The sequence below is a fragment of the Trichosurus vulpecula genome, chromosome 5, assembly GCF_011100635.1.
Source record: "Trichosurus vulpecula isolate mTriVul1 chromosome 5, mTriVul1.pri, whole genome shotgun sequence".
Taxonomy (NCBI): domain Eukaryota; kingdom Metazoa; phylum Chordata; class Mammalia; order Diprotodontia; family Phalangeridae; genus Trichosurus; species Trichosurus vulpecula.
Genome location: NC_050577.1, coordinates 155207238 through 155234900, shown reverse-complemented (window position 1 = coordinate 155234900; position 27663 = coordinate 155207238). Strand labels below are relative to the sequence as shown.

The window sequence follows — 27663 nt, the reverse complement described above, 5'->3', positions numbered from 1 at the left end:
AGGAAGTTAAGTTCTCAGGGAAGGCAGGAATTCTAAGAGGCAAAGATGAGGGCAGAGTCCAAGCAAAGGCGAAGGAGTCTAGGTGGACATCAAGTAGGCCAATCTGACTAGACTGTACAGTGTGTGATAAGAGTTTAATATGCTTGGAAAAGCAGGTTGGAACTAGGTTGTGAAGGTCTTTAAATGCTAAACAGAGGACTCTGTATTTGACCCTAGAGGTAATAGGGAGATACTAGGTCTTATTCAATAGGAAAATGACAGAGGTTTATTTTTGGAAAATCAGTTTGGCAACCATATAGAGGATGGATCGGAGAGGGGAGAGACTGGAGGCAGAGATACTAATTATAACAATAGGAACATCTCAGAAAAGAGGTGACAAGGGTCTCAACTAGGGTGGTAGCTGCGGCTATGATGAAAGGGCTGGATTTGTGAGATGTTATAGAGATAGAATAAACAAGACTGGGCAAGTGACTAATTGGATAATGACATCATGGAGAGTGAGGATTCAAGAAGGACTTCAAGACTGTGAAAGAGAATTACTAAAAGAATGGTGGTGCTTTCCACAGAAATATTGAAGTTCAGAAGGGCATGAGGGGTAGGGGGCCTATATTGATGTCTGTTCTAGACATGTTACAGGACGGCCAGTTTGAAATGTCCAATAGGCAGGTGGTAACGAAGGAGTAGCTCATAGGGGGGTGATGAAAATGTCAACAGAAACAGGAGAGAGAGAGAGAAAAAAGAAGACCTAAAATAGAAGGGCACCAAGGGCTGTTCCCTTGGGGCACACCAACAGTTAGGCAAGGACGGCTTATGGATGATGATACATCAAACAAGACTAAGAACAGTCAGAGAAAGGTAGGATAAGATCCAAGAGAAAGCACTATCACAAAAAACTTAGGAGAAAAAGGCCACTGACACTGACAAATGCTGCAGAAAAGTCAAAAAGAATAAAGACTGAGAAATATCCATCATATTTGGCAAGAAATTGATCATTGGTAACTTTGGAGAGCAGTTTCAACTAAATGAATATAAATGGATATTTTTTTTCCTTTCATTCACCAGGTTTAAGTAAGAATACTCTACAGGGTTCTTTGAGGAGAAATAAGTAGCAATATATCTTTGGGCATACTAGAAGTTGAGGCCCTGCACAGAGGCATCATCCACTCCTGACATTTAAATCTACTAAATCTCAAAACCCTTAGTTATTTTCAAAGATTTTCATGACCCAAGGATAGAGGAAGTGAGGCAAACTAACAAAACACTACAATTATGATAAGAAAGACTTACTGATAGAGATAGCCATCCTCTAATTTACCACTTCAAAGAAGCGCAATCAAGGAGGAAAGTTCCTCAAAGTATAAAGATCACTGAATCAAATATATTGATCTAACTAACAAATGTGACAACAAATCTATGACCAGGTTTGGGATAGGAGAATAGCAACGATGATAGTATATAAACATTTATATACATACATATGCATGTTTATGACAGATTTATATATGTGTATAAAGATACTGAAGTGGTTTGACATTTCCTTCTCCAACTCATTTTACAGATTAGGAATCTGAGACAAACAAGATTAAGGGACTTGCACAGGGTCACACAGTTAGTAAATGTCTAATGTCAAATTTGAACTCATGACACTGAGTCTTCCTGATTCCAAGGCCAGTGCTCTATCCACTGTGTCACTTAGCTGTCTCTCCCCACTCACAGATATATCTGTGTGTGTGTGTGTGTGTGTGTGTATGCATGTGAGAGAGATTTGTTAAAATGGAATCAAATTATTCCTATAATCTTAGCTTGCCTGTAGTCAGGGTTTTACAAGGTAAATGTATAAAATCATAATATATACCTTGAGAGACAATAGAGATCTGCTAGTCAAACTTAATTTTACATCCAAAGAAAGTAGAGCCCAATGAGGTGAAGTGACTCTTACTGATATGAAATATCAATTCCAAATTTTAAAAAACTCAATTAAAATAATACTTCAGTATTCTAATCAAATTGAAATAGAAACTCATCAGAAAGATAAAACGATTAAATATCTATTTAACCAATTATTACAACATGACCAGGATCATATGCTATACTGTATGAAGTATAATCATTGTCTTAAAGATAAACTTTGAACTTCCTTTTTTCCTTTTTTTCTTTTTTTTCCTTTGAACTTCTCTTTATTTTCAACATTTGCAGGTCCTTTTTAGCTTACAGTCCTGAACTTTTTGTGAAATTGAGTGCACAAAAATGAACAGTATTGTTTACATTCAAGATTTGTAAGTGAGAAATGAAATAGTTGTAAATGAGGGTTGGGGAATTAATCGCTTTTAAAAATATTCACGTGATTTTGTAATTTTAAAATTGATTAGTTGCCAATATAGGGTCTATACAACAGAGAGAAACCACATGACTCATGCTTGAGTATTAGTTTATATTAAAAAAGGAAATGAATTTTAAAGTTTGAATTCTAAGTTGTTTTTAGCATAAAACAACATAAAACTTGCATATGTCACTTTGAACTCTCTGGGTCTCAGGTTCTTCATCTACGAAGGTAAATGATGAAAACTAGATAATCTCTTAGATCCATTCTGGCAATATATGTGCAAATTCAAGAGAGATAAAGACAGCAATACAGCACAAGTTTTGTTTTGCCAGTATTTCTCAATTTTGATTTGGATCTCTAGGGAAGTCATAGGTTAAATTCAAAGGCAACCAAGGAGACCAAGTGCCAAAATCCAAACAGCAGTTTGGTGGTGTTAGTGGCAAGTGATACACTCAGGAACAAATTGACTGTAATTTTGATCTTTCTACCCTACTTGTAAAACCCAAGAGAAAGATAAAACCTTCCTTTTTCTCTTTTTCATGAAGATGGAGTGTAATAAAAGTAAGGGAACTGAAAAACTGTATTGAGACAGTTGACAAAATACACTAAAAGTTAAGACCAGCTTTTCTTCCAGTAAAATGTAGTGGTGTTAAACTGTGGCTTTCCCAAAAAAATCCCCATGGATATGAACTTGTTTTCCTCCTTTAAGAGAATCAACCAAATGCAATACATAGAAAATTGTTCTCTTTTAAAATATTTTCCCCACCCTGTTCTGACTTTAAAGAAAGGGTAGTTATAATATGACCTTATCTAACCTAAATACTGAGAAATCTTTCTAATACTAAAGCATAACAAGTCACACTTAAAAAAGAAAAAAGACCCAAACCAAGAAACTAAGAAATGAGCTAATTTCTTGGACCATGTCATCGTAGTCCAGTCGATTAATGATACATAAAATAAATTAAACTTTAGTACAATTATTTTATATGTTTATAAAATCTATTCCCTACCAAATCCTATTTATAAGACTAAAATTTCAAGAAGCACGTACATATCTCCCATAGCTCTTCTTCAAGGGGGAGGAAAGGAGAAAGATTCAACATTTTAATCAATCATACAATTAAGAAACAAGGAAAAGGACTTAAGGATTCAGTTCAATCTCCCCATTTTTTACAGAGAGGGGTAAATGGGGATGTTTCCTAAAATTTAGTTTAAAGGCCTCATCAAGAAAAAGAAGGGATTGAAACACATAAACAAAGAAACAAACAAAAAAAACTAGAAATCGTTTGGTCTACCAGTTAAGTTCAAAATTAATGCTGAAACCTCAAAGTCAACCCTCTTTCCTCTGACCACTTATGGTTAATCAATTGCTAAGTCTCTTCCATTTTGCTTCAGCAAGCTTTCTCTGATTAGTTTTTAGTTCACAACATCAGCTAGACTATTACATATTTTCCTAATTTTCTGCAATCCAACCTTCACACACCTGCCAAAGTAATATTTCTAATACCAAAGTCCTATCAGGATGAGAAAACTAGTCACAGAGAAGGTGATAAAAGATGCAGTTTTCCTTCAGGTCACAAGGATTAAAAAAAAAAAGTCATCAGAGAGTGCCCACTTAGTGAAGGTGACTTCTAGTTAAGAATTCATGTGGATAGGTGTTTCCCTACAACAGAACAGAAAGCATGTTCCCAACGTAGCTTGCAAAATCCAGGCGTCTTCACCAAATTATAACCAAACAAGCTATAAGGACTCAAAAACCAATGGTAGCCCCATTTACTGTAAGATAAAATGCAACATTCTTGGTCTGTGTCTCTTGCCTCATTTCCTATTACCACTAGGGTCTAGTAGCCAGTATTCTTTTTTTTCCTCTGTCCTCTAAGCTCCTTCAGTCAAGGGTTATTCTATAATCAGAAGGACCTATCTTAGGTTGAAGATCCTCTTCCTTTACATTGTAGGCCAGGTGCTATTTTCTCCATGAAGCCTCCTCTTTCAATTTCTTCAGCTGAAAAGGATCTCTCCCTTCTCATATTTCTTATTACAGTAAGCCTAGACGTCCACAAACACACTGAGGAGGAGTAGTGGAAAGATTAGCAGACCTAGAGTCATCAGACATGGGCCTGAATTTTCCTTGGGCCACTTACTCTTATGACCTGAGGCAATCACTTAACTAACTTCCTTGAGCTCCAGTTTCTTCAACTCTTTTCAAAGTATCAGAGATTTATAGCTAGAATAAACCTGAGAGACCAACAAGTCCAATCCCTCATTTTACACATGAGGAAACTGAGTCCTGAGGACACTAAGTAACTTGCTCCTTACTCTATCAACCTCACAGGGTGGTTAGGAGGTTCAAATGTGAGCACTATTCAAACAAGGCGATTCTTGAAGCACTGTATAAAAGTCAGCTATTATTAAAAAAAAATGAACACATCAGCTGGATGGAACAGTGATAGAGTGCTGGATCTCAAAGACCAAGTTCAAATCCGGCCTTAGATACTAGCTCTGTGATCCTGGATAACTGTTCAACCCCTGTGTTTTTTCAACTTCAAAGTGCTATATGAATGCTATTATTTTTATTGTTTTAATTATAATTTTCCCTCCTAGTATGTTGTTTGTATACATGCCTTATCCTACATCCTCCCCCCCCCCCCCCCGCCGCAACAGACTGTAACTCCCATAAAGGAAGTATGTTGCTTTTCATCTCTATACTCCCAACGCCTAACATGATGCCTTGCAAATATTAGGCATTTAATAAAATTCTGTTTGACTAATTAATTAGACATACTATAACGCTGGCCATATGTGTTATCTGTAAATCATTTTGTATTCCCAGTTAATACATGTGGACTGTTGAACTGGAATGATTAAACTACCCATCAAATTTTCAGTAGCCAAAAAAGTACAGAAGATCAGATTTTGGCAGTCTAAAGTCAAATCAAAGTCTGTATTCAAACATTCCAGAAAGAGAAACTTATGAAATTACTGAACTGTTAGTCTGGAAAATGTTAGGAAAACTCTGGGCAAAAGGGTACTTCAGAATCACTATTAGGAATAGTAAAGAAAACAGGGAATAGAGGAGTTGACCATAATTTTGTTGAGAGAAATGGGAAGGCAAGGCCAGAACAATAAAAAAAAAAGTTGTGAAAATTCATTCCTACCCTCCATGGAGAATAATGACAAATTATTTTGAAATATTTCTAACGTAATTAGCAAAAAAGTATTTAATATCTTGGGATTTTTTTTAGCATCATCAGTTTACTGGTTGTTATTTTCCCTGTAATCTACTGTAAAGATTCACAATCTTTGCAGATGCTACAAATTAAAGAAAAACATTGTTGAAATAAACACATTTTAAGACAAAGTGTTCTTAAAAACCGTTAGTTCCTAAGGAGCGGAAAAAAACAAAAACAAAAGGAAGACTCTGGCCTTAGTTATCGCCGTATTCTACAACCTTATTGCATGAGGGGGCAACATGGGTAGAAAGAATGCTGGATTTGAAGGAAGTTGAAATGCTAACTTCCATATTTATTAAAAGAATGCCCTTGGGAAAATGAGAATCTCTGGGGGCTACATTTCTTTCTCTGTAAAAAGATGAAGGCTTGGATTTGTTGTTCTCTAAAGTCCCTTTCAGCTTTCAAACTATCAACCTATCATTAGTAAAATTGCTTTGAATAATAGCTCACATTTCTACAATATTAAACAGTTTGAAAGCCTCTTATGGTCCTTATCTAATAGGCTTAATTCAAGTATTATTACTGCCATTTTCCAGATGAGAAAACTGAGTTACAGAGAAGTTAAGTCTTAGAAGTGACACAACTAAGAATTGGCAGAATCAAGACCATTGATAATCATCATTATCATCATCATTTCTACTTATGTAGCACTTCAAGTGAAGAGCGTGAGTCCTAATATTAATCAACTGAAGATTGTGTGAGCATTTTAAAAGTTTCAGAAATTGAAGCTTAAAACTTTATTTGTACCGAGATATTCTATTGCAGATCCAGTGTTGTTTCTACTACTTCTGTTTCTGGTGCGTTCCACTCTTCTTGACTCCATTGTTTTTTTGGTTTTTTTTTTGGGCAAAGATACTGGAGTGGTTTGCCATTTCCTTCTCCATCCACAGATGAGGCAACTGAGGCAAAAAGTAGCCCAGGGTCACACAACTAATAAGTGCCTGAGGCCAGATTTAAGCCCTGGAAGATGAGTCTTCCTGACTCCAGGTCTGGCACTCTATCTACTTTGCCACTTATGCTATACAACAAAGTTCAAAAGTATATATTGCAATTACAGGACTTCTTCATAAGAAATTAAGGCCAATGTCTTTTTTTTTTAAACAAAGTGTTCTCCCAGTTGACTTTAAATTTGTTTTAGTGAGAACTGATTTCTCAAACTGTCAGCTGAACTGGGCCTATATGAGAATTTCAGAGCAACAATCCTGATACTTGAAAGAAGCTTTTTGCTTTGCATGTGCTCTCAAAAGCACTCGACTCAGAAAACAATCACTCCCACAAAACAAACGGATATGAAGTCCCACAACTTTTTTGTGCACACCATAAATATCAGCATCATTATATCAATCTGTCATGCTAAATGAACTTCAAAAAATCGTATCAGCTCTAAAAAAGCAGTTATTAGCAAGAGAAAGGGTGGCTATCCTACTCTTAAAAATTTCACAGCTTGCCTACAAAATGACTTACTTCATTACTACTTTTAATACTATTAGATTTGATGCCTTCGTACGTACTATAGGAAAATTAACCAAAAGCAACCATTTATTTTGTAGCTCATTAAACCGAGTAAAGTAAACCTAAAGGTTGCCCATGTAAATTTTCTTCCTCTATAGTACAAGTTTTTAGAAAACCATAAAACTTTTTTCGAACCTAACAATCTCTAGAGTGAAAATATTAAATTTCATCCGTAGTATTTTAGTGTTTAAAGAGGAAAGAGAACCCTTTTATTAAAAAAATCTAACTACTTAATATATCCCTGACTCATAAACCTTGTTCATCTTCTTTTCCTGTAAATAAAAGAAAGCAGCTTTCACCTAAGCGTTTTGCTGAACAAGACGATAAATGGAAAAATGTGAAATATTTTCCAAGTTTCACACTTAAATGGGAGAGAAAAGAAGAGAGAGGAAAGGAGGGGAAAGGAATAAAGGACAGGTAGATGAGAATGAATTTTTTATTTGGAAAATTACTATGTACTATTTTTCAAAGTGACATTTTCAGTTTCAAGATTTTTTCCCCCTACATAAAGCAATAAATGCCTCTAGTAATGGCTGTAGAAAAATTACAGCTCCTTTGCAAAAAGAAATATCAGCCTTCTAATGCTGTGCCGGCCTGTTGTGGAAAGCTTAAAAACAGAAATATTACCTTAATACTTAGGAAACGGCCTTTTGAAGTTCAATACCTAAGGCACGTTTGTAAAAGGTAGGTACATAGCTTTGCAGACTCTGACTCTTGAAAAGAAGCTGATAACACCTTTGTTGATTTTTTTGTTTAAGCCACTTCAGTAGAAAAAGGCTAACTTCAAAAGGAACGTTTTTAAAATATACGGTACGCCCTATCTCTGCAATCAAACCGATCTTGTCTTTTTAATAAGGACTACATCAAAAGATTTTGGAGTAAAGCAAGTAAAAAAAAATATCTACTCTACAACCAACCTCTCTGCAAGTTCTCCTGAGCACATTAGGAGGGAGGAGGGAAGTGGGATGGGGAAAACCAAGGGCTCTCTTGCTCCTGCCCTACACTACACCACCAAAGAGATCTTACTCCTTGGCTCTGTGTACATTTTCAAGTCCTTTAAAAAGAAAGGAAAGAAATAAAGGAATATGTCCACCTCCTCAGCCCCCCTCCCCCCGTAAAGGAGCCTACATCTTTAAGAACATATTTCAATACCTCCCTCCAAGCTGTCTTCTGAAACCCACCCAATCTGTGAGCATGATGGGCAAAGGAAAAGAGGCAGTGTAGACTAACTCTCCCCCCTCCATCCTCATCCCACCCCACCCCACCCATTACCAGCTCTCTCCACCGAAAAAGCTCAACTCAGCAGAATGGGATCATCTGGTGATTCACACCAAAGCCACATCCACAAGGTCCGTCTCCCTCCCCCAAACTGAGAACAATCATAATATTGTAGTGGTCGTAAGCAGCACCCTCAGCCCATGCCATCCTCCCAATGGGTTTTTTCTTCCTTACCCAGCAGAAGCAGCTTGACCTCCCGGGCGGCTTTCTCACCATCCTCCCGCAGGTTACGGTCAATCATCTTACTCCGTTCCACCGCCGCCTTGTCCTCCGCACTCAACGTACAGCCCATCTTGCGGAGCGTCGGGAAGGACCGTTCCTCCCTCCACCTCCAACGTCTACCTCTTCTTCCACAATCCCAATTGCAAGGCTCCCCTGCGGTCGCCTCTGGGCTCGCTCGTGGGCTTGAAGGCAGGAGAGGTTCCAAGGCGTCCCTCTCCCGGCGCTCTCCCCACTTTCCAGCCCACTGGTGAAACTAGGAGTCTAGGAAGCGAGCGCCAGCAGCATCCAGGGGAGAATTCTCAGGCCCTGAGCTCCCCTCCCGGGAGGGGCACCTCAGCTCTCAGGGACCCAGACAGGAGAATGCAACGTAGGGGATACTGTTGCTGCTGCCAAAACTGATACAGATAGTATTTATCGCCCCCAGAGCGCAGCCGCCACCGCCGCTACTGCTCGGGCTGCTGTAGCTGCACCTCCCGGTGAGTGCAATGCGCCCGCGTACTCTCGCCCCAGCCTGGTCCTGGCCGCGGCCCCGCCTCTTTCCCTTCCCTCCCCACAGCGCGCACCCGCACACGTGCACTCGGACAACACCTCCCTCTGCAGGACGCGCGCGCGCCCCCGCATTTCCTTTCCCACCCACTTCACTTCCCCGCCCCCCTTTTCGGAGGCCAGTGCGCAAATGCTTGCGCCCCCTCCTAGTTCCCCCTGTGCGCGCAAGGCTTCTCGGCCCCGGTGGAAAAGCGGTCAAGTTCTGGGAAAAAAGAAAATCCACTGACATAGGCTGCCGCCCCCTCTTCCCAGCCTCCCTTCCACCACTGTGAGAAATGGGTTTATTTCCTCCTGAATTTTTTACACTTCCCGAATGCAGACCTGCCTGCTCAGATGCTGTGGGGTGGGGGAAGCTGCCAAACTTAGAAGCCAAAGAAACCCAGTCCTTGGTGTCTGAGCATGCCCAGCTCCGCTGCTAAAGCCGCAGGGGAGTTCTGAAAGTGTAGATCCCATGTCTTTTGGCGTTTGGGCCTGTGGAAAGGAAAGGGAGAGGAGGGAAGAAGGGAGCAGAGACATTTGCTGGGTAGATACTCCCTATCCCATCCCCTATCTTTTAAGGAAAACTAGAGGAGGAAAGTGGGAGGAAAAGAAACTACGATAAGTGTCACCCCAGCATTGCTCTGCCTAGTTTTGTCCAAAACAAAACGGCAATTGACGGCAAGATTTTCAAATAAACTAAGAAAATGTGGAACAAAGTGCCAGGATAAACACAGGTACAATAATTCAACTCCATTAGAAACTGTAGTGTATGATGTATCTCGAAGTGCTGAGCTTGCTTTATGGTCTTGTTCCCCCCCATCCCCTGAATGGACTCTCCCCTCCCCTCACTCTCTACCTCTGTCTGATATCCTTCCTCCTTTTCAAGGCTAAACTCACTCGGTTAGGCCTGCCTAGATTTCATTTTAAAAGGCTCTCTGTCTCTGAATTTCTGCCAGTATTCTTTTTGGACTTCTTCCTTAGGCTTATTTAACTTGTGTTAAAGGTATTTGTGTACTTGTCTTATTTACTTTAGATTGTAAACTCCTTTACGGGACCATATCTGTTTTCAGCCTTTTATTCTCCAGCTTCCAGCAAAAACTCTGCATATAGTAGGTGCTTATTAAGTGCTGAATTTGTGCAGTGGTTAGCATAGGCTAATCAGCTGGAAGCACCTGAGTTCTGTGCAAGGGTGTGTATGCCTTTTTATATTGGAAAGTGCACTGGAGTTAAGCCCAAGGAACTAGATTCAAATCCCACCTCTGTCTCCCTACCACCCCATACAAAATATGACCTTGGGAAAGTCACTTAACCTGTCTAGTCCTTTGTTTATCAGTGAAATGTAGAGTTTGGAGTAGGTGACCTGTAAGATCTCTTTTAAACTGTAAAACTGTGTTCCTTTATTTCTGTGAGTGCCCTGTCCATAATAAGACCTTAATAAGTATTTATTGAATTGCATAAATATCAATTTACCCTGCTGTTCAATTAGGTTATAAATTCCTTGAGAATATCTACTATATATCTACAATATCTACATATTTATTAAATTATGTTTCATCTCACCAGAAAGGCCTGGTACAGTGCATTTCACATAGTAGGTGCTCATTAAGTGTTGTCTTATGGACTGCTCCAAGAAAATAAATTCAACAAGCACTGATTGTGAAAATAGAATGGTGATGGGGAAGGGAGGGACAAAAATAAATGCTGTTTGATGATAAAAGAAAATTGTTTTTTTTTTAAATTTCTTTGCAAGGTTTTCTTTTACTATCAAAAGAGAAATAGTAGGCAATGGTAGTATTATACTAAGGTTCTTTCCCCCAAGAAAAAGGGTGGGCCTATATTAATGATATAATCAAAATAACTTTAGATCAGATCACCAAAGAAAGCTGACTGGCAGAAGTCACATGGAGCAACATGTGAATACACGTTCAGCTGTAAGTCAGCCCAGCTAAGCTTATGAGATGACATCTCTAGTCATGCTTCCAGTCTTTCCTATAATTGCTTGCAATACCAACAGGAACAGCCTCCAGATTATTCTTCATTCATCGGCTTATATTATGTCCCTAAATACTATCAAAATTTATATTCACTATAATCTGTCAAGTTAAATAAGGCAATTCTTAATGATCTTACGGGTTCATTTTCTACTGTGACCTTAGGTCTTTTCCCAGAAACTTCAAGCTACAAGTTGGAGGCTAAGAATTACACCAAACAAAAAGGAATTTTAGCCAGAATTAATGCCATTCAATAATAATAGCCTCAAAATATACTGGAAAACTCAACCAGTAAACCAGGAATTGGACCATTATCACATGCTGAACTGATAGCTTTAATCATTCAGAACAGTGGTCCAGAAAAACTAAGAATAGCAGCATCCTAAAAAGTTATTGTCAACTAAATGTTCACAATGTCCAAGTTAAATGGCATGAAAAAATTAAAATAGAGACTTAGAAGAGGAGATGAGAGTTATGAAGGAAGACAGTGGGATACATACCATCCATCACTGTTGTCCTATTTGCTACCAGAATTGTGCTGAAGATGCCAGCAGTGAACCTACAAAAAGCTACATAAAGCAGTTCTTTGAATTACCCATGTAATAGTCCATGGAACACTAAATATGAAAGATTAACAGCAGGATAGTAATGTGTCCCATCACTCTTTCTTTCTGTACTCTATTGAAAAAAGGAAAAGAGAAGGAAATGATAGCAAGCCTAACAACAGCAGAATAAAGTTGTGCCAGGCAAGGTGACATACAATGGGGACTTTGGGTGCCCTGAGACCACTATAACAGCTGTGAACTTCTGAACTTCCTGATTGCTGTTAAGGGTTTATCACCTTCTTCCCAGGAGGGCAACCTAGGTATCATTCTCACCTCCTCATCCTTTCTCACCCATTGCTTCAATCAATTCATAAGTCCAGTTGATTGTAAGTTTTATAGAATCTCTCCTATATATTCAATTCTCTCTTATGAAACTGCTACCACTATGATGCAGGCGCTTATGCCTTGGCTGTTGGGTTGACCTTTTGGTTGGGCTCTCTGGCTCAAGGCTTTCCCTACTCCAATCTATCTTCTACTCAGTTGTCAAATTGGTCTTCCTTAAGCACAGGTCTGACTATGTCTCTCCTCTATTCAAAAAAACTCCATTGGTTCCCTGTTACCTTTAGGATCAGATATGAAATCCTCTAAGTTAAAGCTCTTCACAACCTGGCCCCTTTACTCACTCCGCTGGTACTTGGTAATCCAACCACCTTGTTCAATCTGTTTCCTCTAGCATTTTCGTCGGCTGACCCCTATGCCTGGAACTCTTTCTTATCTCATCTCTGTTTGATACCTTCCTTGATTTCCTTCTGATTCCAGCTAAAATCCCTCTTTAAGAATCCTTTCCTGATCCCCTTTAATATTAGTGCTTTCTCTCTGAGTTTATCATATCTATAGCTTGTTTGTACATAGTTCTTTCTTGTTCTCTTTCCTATCAGACTAGGAGTTTCTTGAGAGCAGGGACTGTTCTTTGCCTTTCTTGCATTGCTGATATAACACAGTGCCTGGCACATTGTAGATACTTAATAAATGCTTGTTATTGATTTGGCCTCCAGAAAGGAACGTTTTGCCCATCAGTAAGTCCCTGAAAATGATATTAGTTAGAGTAACAACAGGACCAGTGTGATGAAATGACTCCTGTGAATCAAAGAGACAGTAACATAGGAGCTGTAAACTGTTCCTCCTCTGAACCATTATGACGGTTGTTGACCTAGAGGATAGTGGAGTAAGCTCCTTCTGTTCTAGCACCACAGGAAGGTGGCATATGTGAGAACAAATCACAGATACCAGTAAACACACATGCTAGAAAAATTTTGGTGATAAGAACTGTTTTTCATCACCATTATATAGATTTTTTTGACACCTTCTAGATCTTTGATTACTGATTTTACAGTGCCCAAATTATATATTAACACTGGTATTGTTTAGGTATTAATTGCTCAAAATTTGTTTTGACCTTTAAGTTTTGAGTCAGGATGTCAGTCAGTCTGTTAACTTACATAGCCTCTTTCTCCTTGGTAGTCCTATGCCCAGTGTGTCTTGTTTGGAGGAGACCAACTGAAATAAGAGTTAAAGTTGAGTTGTTACTTAAATCTGAAGGGGGAAAGTTGAAAAACCTGATATCATTGGAAATGTATATGAATTTCATTTTATTTTGGAGGCAATTGGGGTTAAGTGATTCACACAACTAGAAGGTATCTGAAGACAGGTTTGAACTCAGGTCCTCCTGACTCCAGGGCTGGTGCTCTATTCACTCTGCCACTTAGCTGTGCCAGAAAAAATACATTTAAATCAAATCCCAGAAATGCTATCTAATAATGCTGCATGGCAAAGAAAATCAATGCTGATATTAGAAATGATTTTGAAATAGAGATAAACACATTTAGAATGGAACTTCAAAAAGTCCTTTCTGAGTTTGATAGCAAAATCCAACTATTAGACCAACTATACCAAAGCAGAGTAATTTTAAAAAGCTGGTACCTGCTATGACCATCATGAACAAACATTCTCCCAAACAAAAATCTATATAATATTGAACAAAAAGCAAAAAAAGGCCTTGTTACTCCGTAAGAAATATGGTTTTAATTCCAGCATAAAATCATAGTTCAGTTTTGATGTTGGGATGAAAAGATACACTTGCAAGTCATCGAACATTTAATAAAAGGAGGTTTACTTGACTCTAACCCAACAAGGATATGCAACAATGATATAGTGACACTTAGCTTCTCTAGATATACCCCATAGTCCCCACATGAAAATGTGTCTGGTGAGTAGGCAAGGATGTACTGGTAATTGTTTAACAACCAGCTCTCTTCTCTCTCTCTCTCTCTCTCTCTCTCTCTCTCTCTCTCTCTCTCTCACACACACACACACACACACACACACACACACACACACATTCATGACACACTTTTAAATTTAGTCTGCCTTATAACATTCTCTTCATCATTTTCTCAAGTTTGGATATCAACAAAACAATGAATTAAGTCCTATTTGTAGTATTTGCCTCTTTCCAAGGTGCAAATGCTCAGACTGAAAATTTAACAATCAAATCTCTCTAGCCAATTCAAGCTGGCTCTAGAACACCCCTGTCAGCAGGGCAAAGTAAGGTGACTCAAATGGATTTCAGAAATCCACCAAGTCTGAGGGGTCTAGATTCCACATGGTTGGGTCTTTTTATGCTCTTAGATAACCAGGAAGCCTAGTGACCAGGGTCAATCAGGTCCCAGGGTGTAGCTGTAACTTCTTTTTCGGAAAGATTTCCCATGTGGGTGGGAAGAAACTTCCAGTGGAGTGGTCCTGTCATACACATCACAGCACCTAGAGACAAATTAATACTTGCTCATCAAAAAAGTGGGAGGGGGCACAGAGGATTGATAGATATACTCAGAGTATATCATAAACAAATAAAAAATTTATTTTATTTTTAGAACACATATACCTCACTTCACAAAGCAAAGATGATGATGAATGAAGGCTGATGACCTTATAATATCACTGAAATTGTAAAATGAAGCCTAAGGTGGGTTGTCTTTTGACATTACCCATGAATGAACTAAGATAACAGCATGGAATCAAAAGTTCCTGCATAGGTGACATATACATGAACTCAACCAAAATATGTGAATAAAGAATGGTCCAAAAGTGTTTGAGTCATGTAAATTCATTTATATAAGTGGAGAGTATTTATGCTAGTGATTTAAGATCTAGTCCTCGTCCCCGGAAATTATACAGAGAGGTAAGCTTTAGTGAATCTAGATTTATTATTCAATAGAGATTATGCAGTTAATTCAGCATCCACTTTATAACCGGAAAGACATGATCAGATAGCTAGAAAGATAACTAGAGGTGATATTTATAAACTAACCTGACAAATCCCCATACAATAAGTATGAACCCTATTATATCCCTGAAAATTCATCAAACAAACTGAACAGTAAGTAGACCACATCACTATGGAGAATACTATTGTCTACAGTCACTGATACATGAAAATTTCATAATTTTAAAAATGGAACATTTTAAATATATATCATCAAATCACTCATTATTTCCAAACTGCATGGAATGAAAAGTATTCAAGATATAGAGATAAAATGATAACCATGTAGGAAAAGGAGAAGACACATATTTTCCTCTCAGTCCTATCTGCTACTGGATTTGTTCTGAAGAAGATTTCAATGAGTGTACAGAAAATGAGCTTCCATCTTAATGTTTATTCAATTACCAGTTATATCAATAGAACTCCCAACAGTTCTTTTATCTAATCTACCTGCCCATTAGTTTACAGAAAATTAAATAAAAAAGATTTTTTTACTTACCTGTTAGCCTTTTAAAGTTAAGATAAAAAAATTGTCCTCATTTTACAGAGAGTGGACTTATATGTTCTGAGAATTAGCAAGGAAGTAGCAGAGCTAAGACTAGACAGAATTCTCTTAATTCCTAGAAGAGGATTCTTTCTCCTGTACTAGGCTACATATCTGTATCTACAATTACATTTATATCTACTTCTATGTCTACATCTACATCTGTATCCATATATAACCCTAGATATATTTGTATGTCTCCAATTGTATTTCAAAGTTATTCAGTTTCAATGCTGCAACAACACTTCACATGTATAACACTTCACGTGTAGAATTTCTTTGTGAAATTTACCCTCTAAGGGACTCAGAGACAGAGTGCAATTAAAGACCCAAAGTGATCAAACACTTTAAGATCAATATAGCAAGTTTGAGCTAACATAGTACCAACTGAAACAAAGGGCAAAGGAATGATCAAAATCAATTCTGTGAAGTTGAGTTGAGAAGACTTCTGAGAGAAGATAATTTTGAGTAGGTTTTGAAGGTGAAGAGATGGATTGGTAGAGGGCATTTCAGATGGGAGGGACTATCATCACCTTCATTCTGGACCCGATAATTCTATTAAAAGAGTCTAACATTGGTTACATTGATAGATTTTTCTTTCTTGGTTAACTTGTGCTGTTGATACATACTAAGCTTCATTTAGTCCTCAAATCATGATCAAATAAACTCTATCATTGCACCTGGAAGGGGTGTGTCAACCTTCTCCCCGAAGGCCCTGCTTACAGTTCATGTTGCCTTCCATACCATAGTGACCTTCCCTGGCTACTACTTTCTTATGAGTATTTTCTTTCCTTATTCAAATGTAAGTTCCTAAAGGCAATGACTGCCTTTGCTTTTATATTTTTATCCCTAAAGGTTACCACAATGTTTGTACATAGTAAGTTCTTAATAACTATTTTTTCATTCATTCTTTCATTCATTAATGTCTCACTTCCGCTATACTTGGGTAATATATTTTTAACCCAAGTGTAGGCTAAATTAGATTTGCTTAATTGTTTTAAATTTGTGCAATCTTTTTGAATGTTAACTAAGTCAACCAACAAGCTAGATATCTCTTCCAGACATGTATCATCTGATAATTTAATATTATACCTTTATCCAGATATAGCCTTTTTTCTTTAGTCAGATGCCCCACCCCCTCCATTCTTACAGTGCCAGATGTGAGCAGAACTAAGTTTAGGGCCATGCAAACATAAGTAGAAGGAAGTTGGGGGAGGGGCAGAAGATATGCCATGTATTGTGGTAAGTCCTGACGATATAAATGCAAACAAACAGGACACTCTGACTTCAAGGAGCTTATATTCTGATGGTGGAGGAGAGAGGAGATAACACATAATGGGGAACTATAAAAGGGTCGGGTACATTTATAGAAACAGGGTTTGAAAATGGCTGGGAAGTGATATGGAGGCCAGGTTCCAGTCAAGATACGGAGAAAGCTCACTTCTCAGAGTCCAGGGACTCAGAGACAGAGTGCAAAGCTTTGCTGGGAAGGCTCGAGATGACTCTGGTGAAGAGATGGCTGGGACTGTGTGAACTTTTCAAGGAGGAAAACTGATGTGAATTAAATGGTTATCAAGTATATAGTCAGCCTTCCTTTTCCCCTGAAGCAATTTTTTATAATAAACTTTAATAGCAGGGCCCCCCTGTCAAGAGCAGAAACAGTGATGAATGTCTTTGGCAAGAGGCTGAAAGTGTGGTGATGTAAGGAGCTAGGAGCTGGTGGAGTCAGGATCACCTGTGGGAAAAGTGAGCTTTTGATACAGACTGCCAGTAGGACAGGTAGCAGAGCTGTCTTGAAGGAAGTATGGCTCTGAGCACAGAGCTGCAGTCCTTAAATTAATCTGGGGGCTTGCTTGTAGACAAAGTGAACGTTTGAATTTCAGCTCCTGAGTTTTGTGTTGCTAGCAGACAAAGGGTTTTGGTGACCTGGTCTGGGAAGGAAAGACTGGTGTCTAGTTGAAGTTGTATTCTGTGTGTGTGTGTGTGTGCGCGCGCGCGCGCTGCATGCGTGTGTGTGTGTGTGTGTGTGTGTGTGTGTAGCTTTTGTTTTCTTTTTGATACCAGTAAAAAGCTAATCATCCTCCTCAAACCCCTTCCTCTTGAATCACCTGTACTTTACCCCTGAGTTCCCCTGTCTGATAGATGAGCTTTCCCCTCATCTTGGCTAGAACCAGGCCTCCACATCAATGCAGAGCCATTTCCAATGGAGGAGTAATGCCATACTTATGTAATTAAACTCCCTTGAGGCCACCTGGGATAGGAAGAGGGGTAGAGTTTTTCCAGTGGGTTGGGGGTGACCCAGAATCTAGTTAACTAAATCTATTTATACTCTTGCCTTAATACTAATGAGGCTACTGTTAGCACCCATAAGAAGGCAGAAGCAAGGGGAGAGAAGTAGCTACCTTTCTGAGAGCAATAGAATGCTTGACTTTGTCCAAGAGCATCCTCTTGTGTAGAGTGGCTAGCATCTTACTTAAGACTAGCATGTCACTTATGGTGATTAGTCCCTTATTCCTGAAGAGCTTTTGGCACTTAGCCAGCAGTGCTGCTTGGTGGTTAAACATTGTAATAGGGAAGATTGTGTTATGTGATATGATTTTAAAAGTTTTTGAAGATGGTGATTCTAGAAGTTGTGTAGAAAATGGATAAAATGAGAGGAAAATCCAAAGACAAACTGACTGTGAGGGGGCAGTTTTAATGATTCAGCTATGATAGAAAACATCATCAAATTTTAGAGATGGAAGTGAACATAGAGATAATATAATACAAATACCTCTCATTTTACAGATGATAAAATTGAAATTAAACTCACATTTATACCTTTTTTTTCAAAGGTGAGTCAACAAACATTTATTAAACACTTTGTGTCAGGCACTGTCTAAAGTGCTGAGAATAGACATATGATGAGAAAGAAAAACCGTTCCTTTCTTCAAAGAGCTTATTTTCTAATGGGGGTGAGATAACAGATAAAAGGAAGCTGAAAAGCAGAAGTGGGGGGTAATAGTAGAGAAAGTTGGGAGAGATAGGAATGAAGCTTTGAAAGGAAAGAAGACATAGATGGCCTGGAACATTCCTTAAAATGGAGGTTCTAGGCGGAACCAACTAATCAGGGGGAAGGCTGCAGGGATGGAAAGAACTGCCAGGGTGAGGAGAAATAGGACTGGAGGCTAGAGGGTAATCTAAAAGCATATAAGGTCAAGTATAAAAGCATTTTATTTCATTTAAATCATTTGCTTAATTCCTACTTCTATACCTCATAGTGGTGTGAAGTCATCATGGCTTCTCAAAATCTATGTCAGAAGAATAATAATCTGTAGAAGATCACATTAAGCTCATACATTTCATGTATGAGCACGATGATTGCTGTATCTCTTTTGCCTAAGATTAGACTAGCTAAGTCCTGAGTAGGGCATAGGATGATTAATCGTTTGGTGACAGTGCCTCTTGAAGACCATCTTTTTGTTGTAGATAGGCTGTGCTCTGTGTAGGAAGAGGGAATGACCTTAGTAACAAAATTATAGGTCTTTGAAGCATTACTTCCAACAACTACATTATTCAAGGTAGATAAAGCAAGTGTTATCATTTCCCCATCTTACTATAGAAAAAATGCAGATATAATATGACTGGCACAAGATTTGGGCATTAGAACTCAAATATTCTAACTTCTGGTCTGGGATGCTTTCCACTATATCACATGGCCATCCGGACAATGGATAGCTATATTTCTGAACATCAGGAAAGAAAAGGAAGAAAAGGGAAGGGAAGTGGAAGGGAGAAGAGGGGGAGAAGGGAAGGGGGAGGGGGGAGGGAAAGGGAGGGAAGGATACAACTGGGACTATGTTGATAGGATTAGATGATGACAGGTTAGAGATATGAAGGAAAAACAGGAAGCAAAAAGACTTCCAAGTTATGAGAATATTAGAAATTATTAACTTGACGGCGTATACAGGTAATAAGCTCAGTTTTCATCACATAAAATTCAGGTGTTTGTGAAACATTCAAATGGAGGTGCCCTGCAGGCAACTGAAAGTAAAAGACTAGACAGAAAATGAACCATAAGCGCCAGAGATATAGAGCTGAAAAGAATTGAAATTACACAATAATATAAGATCACCTGAGGAAGAATGTGTCGAAAAGAAAGTTCCAAAAGATGTAGGACTCTTTGGGGAATGTCATAGGATAGAGGGAACCATTGAACAGAGGGAGTACAGTCAAAAGAGGTTTCTTAGAAAGGTGGAATGTCCTCAGAAATGCAGGGTGGAAAGAATATTGAAAAAGAGTGTAATCAAGTGTGAAATGTAGTAGAAAGTGAAAGATAATTGTAAACCAAAGATAACACTGGATTCATGCAACAAATTCTAACTCCAATGGCAAGAGAAGTTCAATAGGCTTTTATGAATGAAAGCATTGAGGAAATAAATGTATGTAAAATGAATAGACTGCCCACTGAATGATATTAGCCATGAAGATAGGAGAGAAATAGGATAATAGTTGGAAGAGTATGTCTTATGTCATCTGATCATCTTTATTGCTTTTATCTCTCTTTTTCTCTGTTAGCACAGAAAGTACAAATTTGACTATATCTTTGATCACAACCACGTTCAAGAGACTGATTTTAGACATGGTAAACAAACAGATATATAAAAATTTAGCATGTCAAATTGTAAACGTCAACATTTTTTTACATTCCTTAAAGCAACTATGATCAAATGAATAAAACCACTTAAGCAAGTTATGTGCAGAGGAAAGACAAACTGATAGTAGAGAATAAAATGAGGGATCGTGAGGAATAAACTCCAAGCTATAGTGAGAGGGACACTGGTAAAAGCCTTTGAAGTGCAAGGTGAGAAGTCAGGTCTTCAGACCGTGGTGCTTATATTGATCTGATTCACTCCAAAATTGATATTATTTTGAATGCATTGGAAAAAAAATTATTTTAGAGATTTATGTTACATTTAAATCAGCCTACTTATGTTTTCACACTTCTCAAAAATCTCTTACCCTTCCTGTTTAGGATAAATATTAAGAATGTATTTATTTAAAATTTTTTGTTGTCTTAAATAATAAAACAAACAAGAAATCATTTTTCTGCCTAGGATTGAATTTAAAATTTCTGAACGTTAGTCCAAGTAGTCTCTAGTTACCTGCCTGGCCTAGAGTTTGCAGCCAAGTCTAACTTATTGGTAAAGGGGACAGTTTTAAGGGTCACATTTTTTTGTTTATTCACTATATTAACTCTAACGTATTATGTATACGTGTATATTCATGCATGTACACACCTCCATGCATTCATATGCGTATGTATATACATAATAACAAATTTTCCTGTTTTTTTTTTTGCTTCCTGCTGGCTCAGTTCTTTCTTTTCTCATTGCAACTCCCTGGTTAAGCAGTAAGCAGTAAAAGTGACGCATTTCTGTTTATCAGCTCAGCAGGAGCTGTAACAGAAGGGCTGAGGGAGGAAAGAGGGTAGAAGATAGGCAAAAAACAACAACAACATTACTATCATTAGTATTATTATTAGCTCTAATAATGATATTAACATATTTATAACAAACATTTATAAAACATCAACAATTGTGCTAGCTGCTAAACAGATTAGGGGATAACAAGGGATAATTTTTAATGTACATACATACATACATGCATACATATATATTAGGAATTATATTCCTAAACATCATGGGGATGCTGTCAAATGAAAAGAATCCCAGACTACTGCTTAGATAAACTCAAACATATTAGTATGTGAGATTATTCAGTGTCTAAGCATATGACATATACAACATGCAAAGTGGAATGATGATTAACCAGGCATCCAATGGAAGACCATTTCTTAACCTTTGTTGTACTATTCTTTTTGAACAGAATTATCAAGGCTGAATGGGAAGGGAGAGAGGCAACTAGTCTTGTCTACATTGAGGTGGTGGCTACCACCCATCACCAGAAATGTCTGTTTCTGTCACAGGAGTGATATGTAAGATTATAGTTTCAAAGGAAACCCATTTGAGAGCTTGAGGAATGCACTGGCAGGTAAAACAAGTGACTGATTCCATCAATCTACCTTACCACTTTAAACCCTAGTGAGGTGAATTCCTTTACTGTAATGATGCCCAAGGACATATGAGGTGGGGTAGAAAAATATTGTTGGAGAAGCAAGAATAGCAACTGAATTCAGTAGTCACATGGGGAAGCCGTATGCCCCTTCCTGAATTATTCTCTTTTCTCTCTAACCCACCTCATTAAAAAATCTGTAGGTTTTGCAAGAGAAGAATCTCTATTTAATGATTTTTCTGGTAGTAAAAATCTGGGAGGTTTTTTAAAGATATATTTTCTTTAAGATGTACCACCATTCTTTCTGCTGCTTGGAAACATGGTTGAAAAACATTCCTCTTTCCCTCAGAGGAATCATGTGGTCTAGTGGAAAGAGCACGAGGCTAAGAGTCAGAACTCAGTTTTAGAGCCAGCTCTGCTACTAATTAGCTGTGTGAATTTAAGGAAGTAAGTTACATTTGCTATGGCTTAGTTTCCTCATTGGACCAAAAAATGGGGAGGGGGATAATACTTGCCCTATAAATTTCACAGGACTCTTGTAAAGATCAAATGAAATGAGATCTGTAAAAGTGTTTTGAAAAGTTTTTCTCAGTGCTATAACCAGTGAAAAGTTGGTATTCCCAGAAGCTAACATTAAAGGTGAAATAGATTTGAGTTCCTTCTCACAGAATTGCCAATTAAATCAGAGGGAAAGGTGCAAGACCACAGCAGTTTCGGTGTGTATTTTCTCAGGCTGTCCTACAAGAAAGCCAGAACAATTACCACACTTTTGAAACTGGGGGGAAAAATGCAGGCCTATTCCAATCCTGAGTGTTGCAAGTGTAACTTTTTTTTTTGGCAGACAGAGCAAACTGAGTTGCATGAATCAGTGAATTATTATTTATAATAGAAACAGAATGACCAGTGGAAATGCATCCTAATTAAATGAAGCTTCTCTATAATAATCATGGAATATAAAAACCTCTCTTTTTCTCTGTTTAGTTTGTGCTTAATATATTTTTAAAATCATTTCTATATTTCAATTTTTCTTTATTTGAAACTTAAGATGGGTTTTGAGACTTTTTTAATAACTGTTTTCATTTCAGTATAATCTATAACCTACAAAGCACTGGGGATCCAAATATGGATGTGACACAGTGTCTGTCTTAAAAGACCTTACAGTCAGATTGAGAGGAAGGAGTAGGGAAGGAAAGACTTATATAAAAATGACTGTTATACAAAGGAAGGTGAAATAAGCTCAATGGGAAGGTACAAGCAAACCACTATGAGAAATTTTGGAAGAATGACAACTGGCACTAGGGAGGCATAAACCAATGAACCGGCATTTATGAAGCTTGTAGGCTTTGTTTGACAGGCTCAATGGCAATTACAAAGACAAAAGTGAAAATGGTTTCTGCGCTCAAGGTGCTGACTTTCTAGCTGAGGAGAGAACATGTACACATAGAGGTATATATGCCAAATAAATTCTAGGTGATTTTTTAGGGTTAGGTTCTAGGATGGGTTTGGGGGGAAGGTTAGGGGCAGGAGGCATCAGGAATATTCTCATATGGTGGTCCTTCAAGATAACTTAGGATTCTGGGAGATGGAACCGCGCAGAGAGTTAATTTTAGGAATGGAGTACAGCCAGTGCAAAGGCATGGAGGCAAGAGATTGAGTATCATAAATAAGCAATAGCAAGCAGGCCAGTAAGTGTCCTGAAAGACTGGAAAGACCAGTTGTAGTTAAAAGGAAATGGCCCTCCAAGGCAGGGAGATGCTTTAACAATTGCAGATGGAAGTACATGGCAGAGTCTATTCTAAATATAAAAATGAGAAGAAGAAAAACAAAAACGAGATAGAGAGTGGTCTGTTTGCCTTTACAGATCCAGCAAAAAGGTGAAAATCCAATTCACAACAGCCAAGCCAATCACTTCATCTCCATTGAGTTGTGAATAGATAGACAAATGGGCACGTCCAAACTCTTCATAAGTGAGATTCAAAGTCTCAAAAAATAACTCACCTCCTTGTTACCTCATCAGTTTAATCAGGACACTTCCCTCATTAACTCCTTATACCTAGAACATAGAATATCCTCTTCATAATAATAATGAAAAGGAAATTAGTATAATTCTGGAAAGTTATGTTGAAACAAAAGTATAAATGGCCTTAGATGCCATAACCAATCAGGAATATAAAACAACCTGGGAAACAATGAGTGATTACTAATAATTTCTGAGAGAGGAGCAGTCTAAATCAGAGAGATCATAGAATTGTAGATCTAGATCATAGATTAGAAGATCTGGAAAGGACCTTAGAAGTGATCTAATTCAGCTTCCTTATTCTGCAGATGAGAAATCTGAGAACCAGAGAAGTTAAAGAAGTTGTCCGCAATCACAGAAGCAGTAAGTCACAGAGCCAGGGTTTGAACCAAGGTCCTCTGAATGTTACTTAAATGGGATGTGGTGGCACCCTTGACAGGAATAGGAAAGGATGGGTCTAATGACTACTTGTGTGACCTTGGACAAGTCATTTCACCTGTAAAATGAGGAGGTTGTGATGTAATGACCCCCAAAGTTCTTCTCCTAAAATTCTATGATACTATTATTATAAAAGGGGTAGACTAGGCGATTTGGAGGACCAGTTTGTGGATTCTTACAAAACTTTAAGTGAAAAGCTCAGTGAGAATGGAGAAGAGGGAACAAATATAATACATGCTGCCCAAATTAGAATAGATAGGGCTTGTAAAATCCAATATTTTGGGTATGAGAAATGAAAGAAATGGAAGATGCAAATATTATTCCATGATGCCAAATATGTATAATCAAGAAAATAATGGTGACAGAGGGATGGGAACAGGTTGGGGGTGGGGGAGGGTAAGTTCTGTTTTTGACGTATTGAGTTTGATGTCCTCATGGATATCTTTACTAAGTAATTGGAAATGTAGCACTGAAACTCTAGGGAGAGGACAAGGAAAGAGATCTGAGTTATTTGCATAGAGGTGGTAATTGAAGAAAAAAGAGAAAACGAACTAAGTGTTAGGGGATGTTCATATTTAAGGGCTAAAGGAAGAGGTTAAGGACCCAACAAAAACAGAAAAGAACTCTTCAGAGAAATGAGGATTACCATGAGAATTCAGTGTCACAGAAAACCAAAGTTTGACATTTTCAAGGAGGAGGTATGGTAAACACGGTGAGATGTTACAAAGAGGTCAAAAAGAAAGATGTCTGAAAGACTGAGGATAACCAAACTTTCTCTTGAAGGGTGAAAATTTGTGTCATTTATTAGTGTATAAATGAGATTCCTAGTCCAATATAAACAAGGCTAGAACTATGCAACTTTAGAAAACCTTACATGGACACTACTTTATGGGCATTGAAATTCTGATCAGCTCTTTCCTACCTTATAACCACTTTTACATCATGGTACTTTAGAGCACCCTTCCTCAAGGAATTTGTGTTCCAACAGGACAGACAACATGTGTGCTTGTGTATACAGAAAATCTATTCAAATTGAATGTACTGTTTTTCTTTTGTTTAAGTTGGGATGGGGAGATACTAGCAGCTAGGAGGATTAGGAAATACTTCATGTATAAGGGATCATAAGCTGAATTTGAAGGAAACCGTGGATTCTAAGACACAACAATGAAGAGGAAACACATTCTAGGCATAAGGGACAGCCAGTGGGACAGGCACAGAGATAGGAGATGGAGTGTCATGTGTGAGGGAGAACAAGAAAGGCAGTTTAGCTGGACCATAGAGTATCTGAAGGGATTATAATAAGCCTGGTAAGGTGGTTTGGGGCCATATTGTGAAAGGCTTTAAATGCTAAACAGATGATTCTGTATTTTACCCTAGGGATAATAGAGCACCACTGGGGTTTATAGAGTAGAATAGTCATGTGGTCAAGACCTGAGCTTTTGGGAAATGACTTTGGCAGCCGAATGGAGGATAGATCAAAGAGGGGAGAGTCTTGAGTAAGAGAAATATATTAGGAGGTTATTGCAATATCATGGGTAAGTGGTGATGAGTGCCTGAACTGGGTGGTGGCTGTGTGAATAGTAAAAAAAAAAGGATGGTAGAATCATTAAGACATAAAAAAAATCAAAAAGATTTTTAAAAGTATACATAGGAGGTATACGAAAATGAGGACTTGAGGCTGAAAGGTTAATGAAACTGGATGACTAGAAGTATGGTGATACACTTTATAGCTTAGTGAAATATGGGTCTAAAAGAAGTTGTTGTTGACCCAATTTGGGGTTTTCTTGACCAAGATAATGGAGTGGTTTGCCTTTTCCTTTGCTAGCTCATTTTATAGATGAGAAAGCTGAGGCAAAGTGGATTAAGTGATTTGTGCAGGGTCACACAGCTAATAAGTGATATGATGATAATATAATAATAATGGCAGATTTAAACATCAAGAAGACGAGTCTTCCTGAGTTCAGGCCCAGCACTCTAGCCACTATGCTATATAGCTACCCCTAAAAAAATAACTCAGTGAAGTATGGGGCTAAGAACATATATCCTTATTAAGAAGACAGACAATTGCTATTCTACATAATAGTCTCCTTTCCTTGAGATCTTCACAAACAGCTGCTTCTTTCCTTTTCCTCTCCATATTTTATATGTTATATATGTGTGTGTGTGTGTGTGTGTGTGTGTGTGTGTGTGTGTGTGTATGTGTGTGTATGTAGTTGGGTCTCTTCTCAGGGAAGGACCTCTTTCCTGCTAAGCAAAGCAAACACAACACCTCACCCTCATCTGCTAGGAGAACTCTTGAAGAGGCAGCAATATGTTGTGGATAGAGTCCTGCACTTGGAAGGCATGAGTTGAAATTCTGCCTCAGACACTACTAGGTGTGTGACTGTGGACAAATGACTTATCATCTCTGAGCTTCAGTTTACTTATCTATAAAATGGAAATAATAATAACATCTTTTTCATAGGGTCGTTGTGAGGATCAAATGAAATATGTGTATAAAGTGCTTTTTTAACCTTAAAATGATACATAAATGCTACCATCATCATCATCACCATGGTTGTTGTTGTTACATGTTAACAAATAGTTTAACCTTAATAGCTTGCTAAGTCTCCAGTGCCTTGTTCTGCTTTGAAAAAGGCTTTCAGTTTCTATCTGTAACTTTGTATAGATAATAAAATCATACCCACGAAATATACTACTCCAATCAAATATTGTTCAAAATAGAAATGTCAGACGTTGTCAGTGAATATATGGCTACACATTCTGCTATCCCAAATAGCCTCCTTTATTATAAGCACAGATTTATTAGTGAGAGAGAAATTATTACAAAACCCCTTTTGTTTGCTAAAGTATATCTCTCACCATTCACCCTCTCCTTTCAGAGAAAATGGTTTCACTTGACAGAACTTGGTGGTGAGGGGGAAGGGATATTAAAAATTAAAAACTACCTATAATAAAGGAGTAGGGCCTTACAAGACAGTTTCTTTGTTTTTGAAAATGAAATACGGATTCAAGAGCATTTACCTGCTTACCATGTACCAGGCACTGTGCTAAACCCTGGGGTTATAAAGCAAAAGTAAAGGCAGCAATATTTCTTGCCCTTGAGGAAATAACATGTAAGTAAATAGATATATAATAAATACATACAATAGATGTATAACCTTAGAGGGGAAGGCACTAGAAGGTATAGGAAGGGGAAAAGCCTCCTGTAGAAAATGGCATTTAAGGTGAGATGGACGTGTGTACCAGGTAGAAAACGTGTATATACGCACATATGTAAATATATATACATACATGTGTGTGTGTATATATATATGTATATGTGTGTATATTTCTATATATATGTATATGCATATACATATATATATATATATATATATATATATGTGTGTGTGGAGAGAGAGAGAGGAATTGATTATTTGAACAACCATTCCATCCTTAACCTAGAAGTCCCAGAATGCAATCATAAAGTGTTAATGAATGTTAAACTAAGTATAAAAAAGTCTTCTGGGGCTAGTCTTGATCCCTTTAAGATGCATGAACACCTTAGTCTATTGGAATTTAAGAGAGTAACTTCATGGATGGCCAAAAATGATGCCCACTTTACACAGCTTTAAATAGCCAAGCCAATAGGAGAGAAGTTAAATTTAAAGCAATTAAGA

General features: G+C 37.9%; 1 protein-coding gene across 1 annotated transcript in view; it reads right to left on the bottom strand.

Moving 5' to 3' along the window:
• Window positions 1-9136, bottom strand: part of GNAI1 (G protein subunit alpha i1) — an 88402-nt gene extending 79266 nt beyond the window's left edge. Inside the window, exon 1 of the mRNA XM_036760944.1 lies at window positions 8518-9136. Within this exon, the coding sequence (XP_036616839.1) occupies window positions 8518-8635 (118 nt within the window). The 5' untranslated portion in view covers window positions 8636-9136. The remainder of the gene's footprint in view (window positions 1-8517) is intronic.
• Window positions 9137-27663: the final 18527 nt, after the last annotated feature.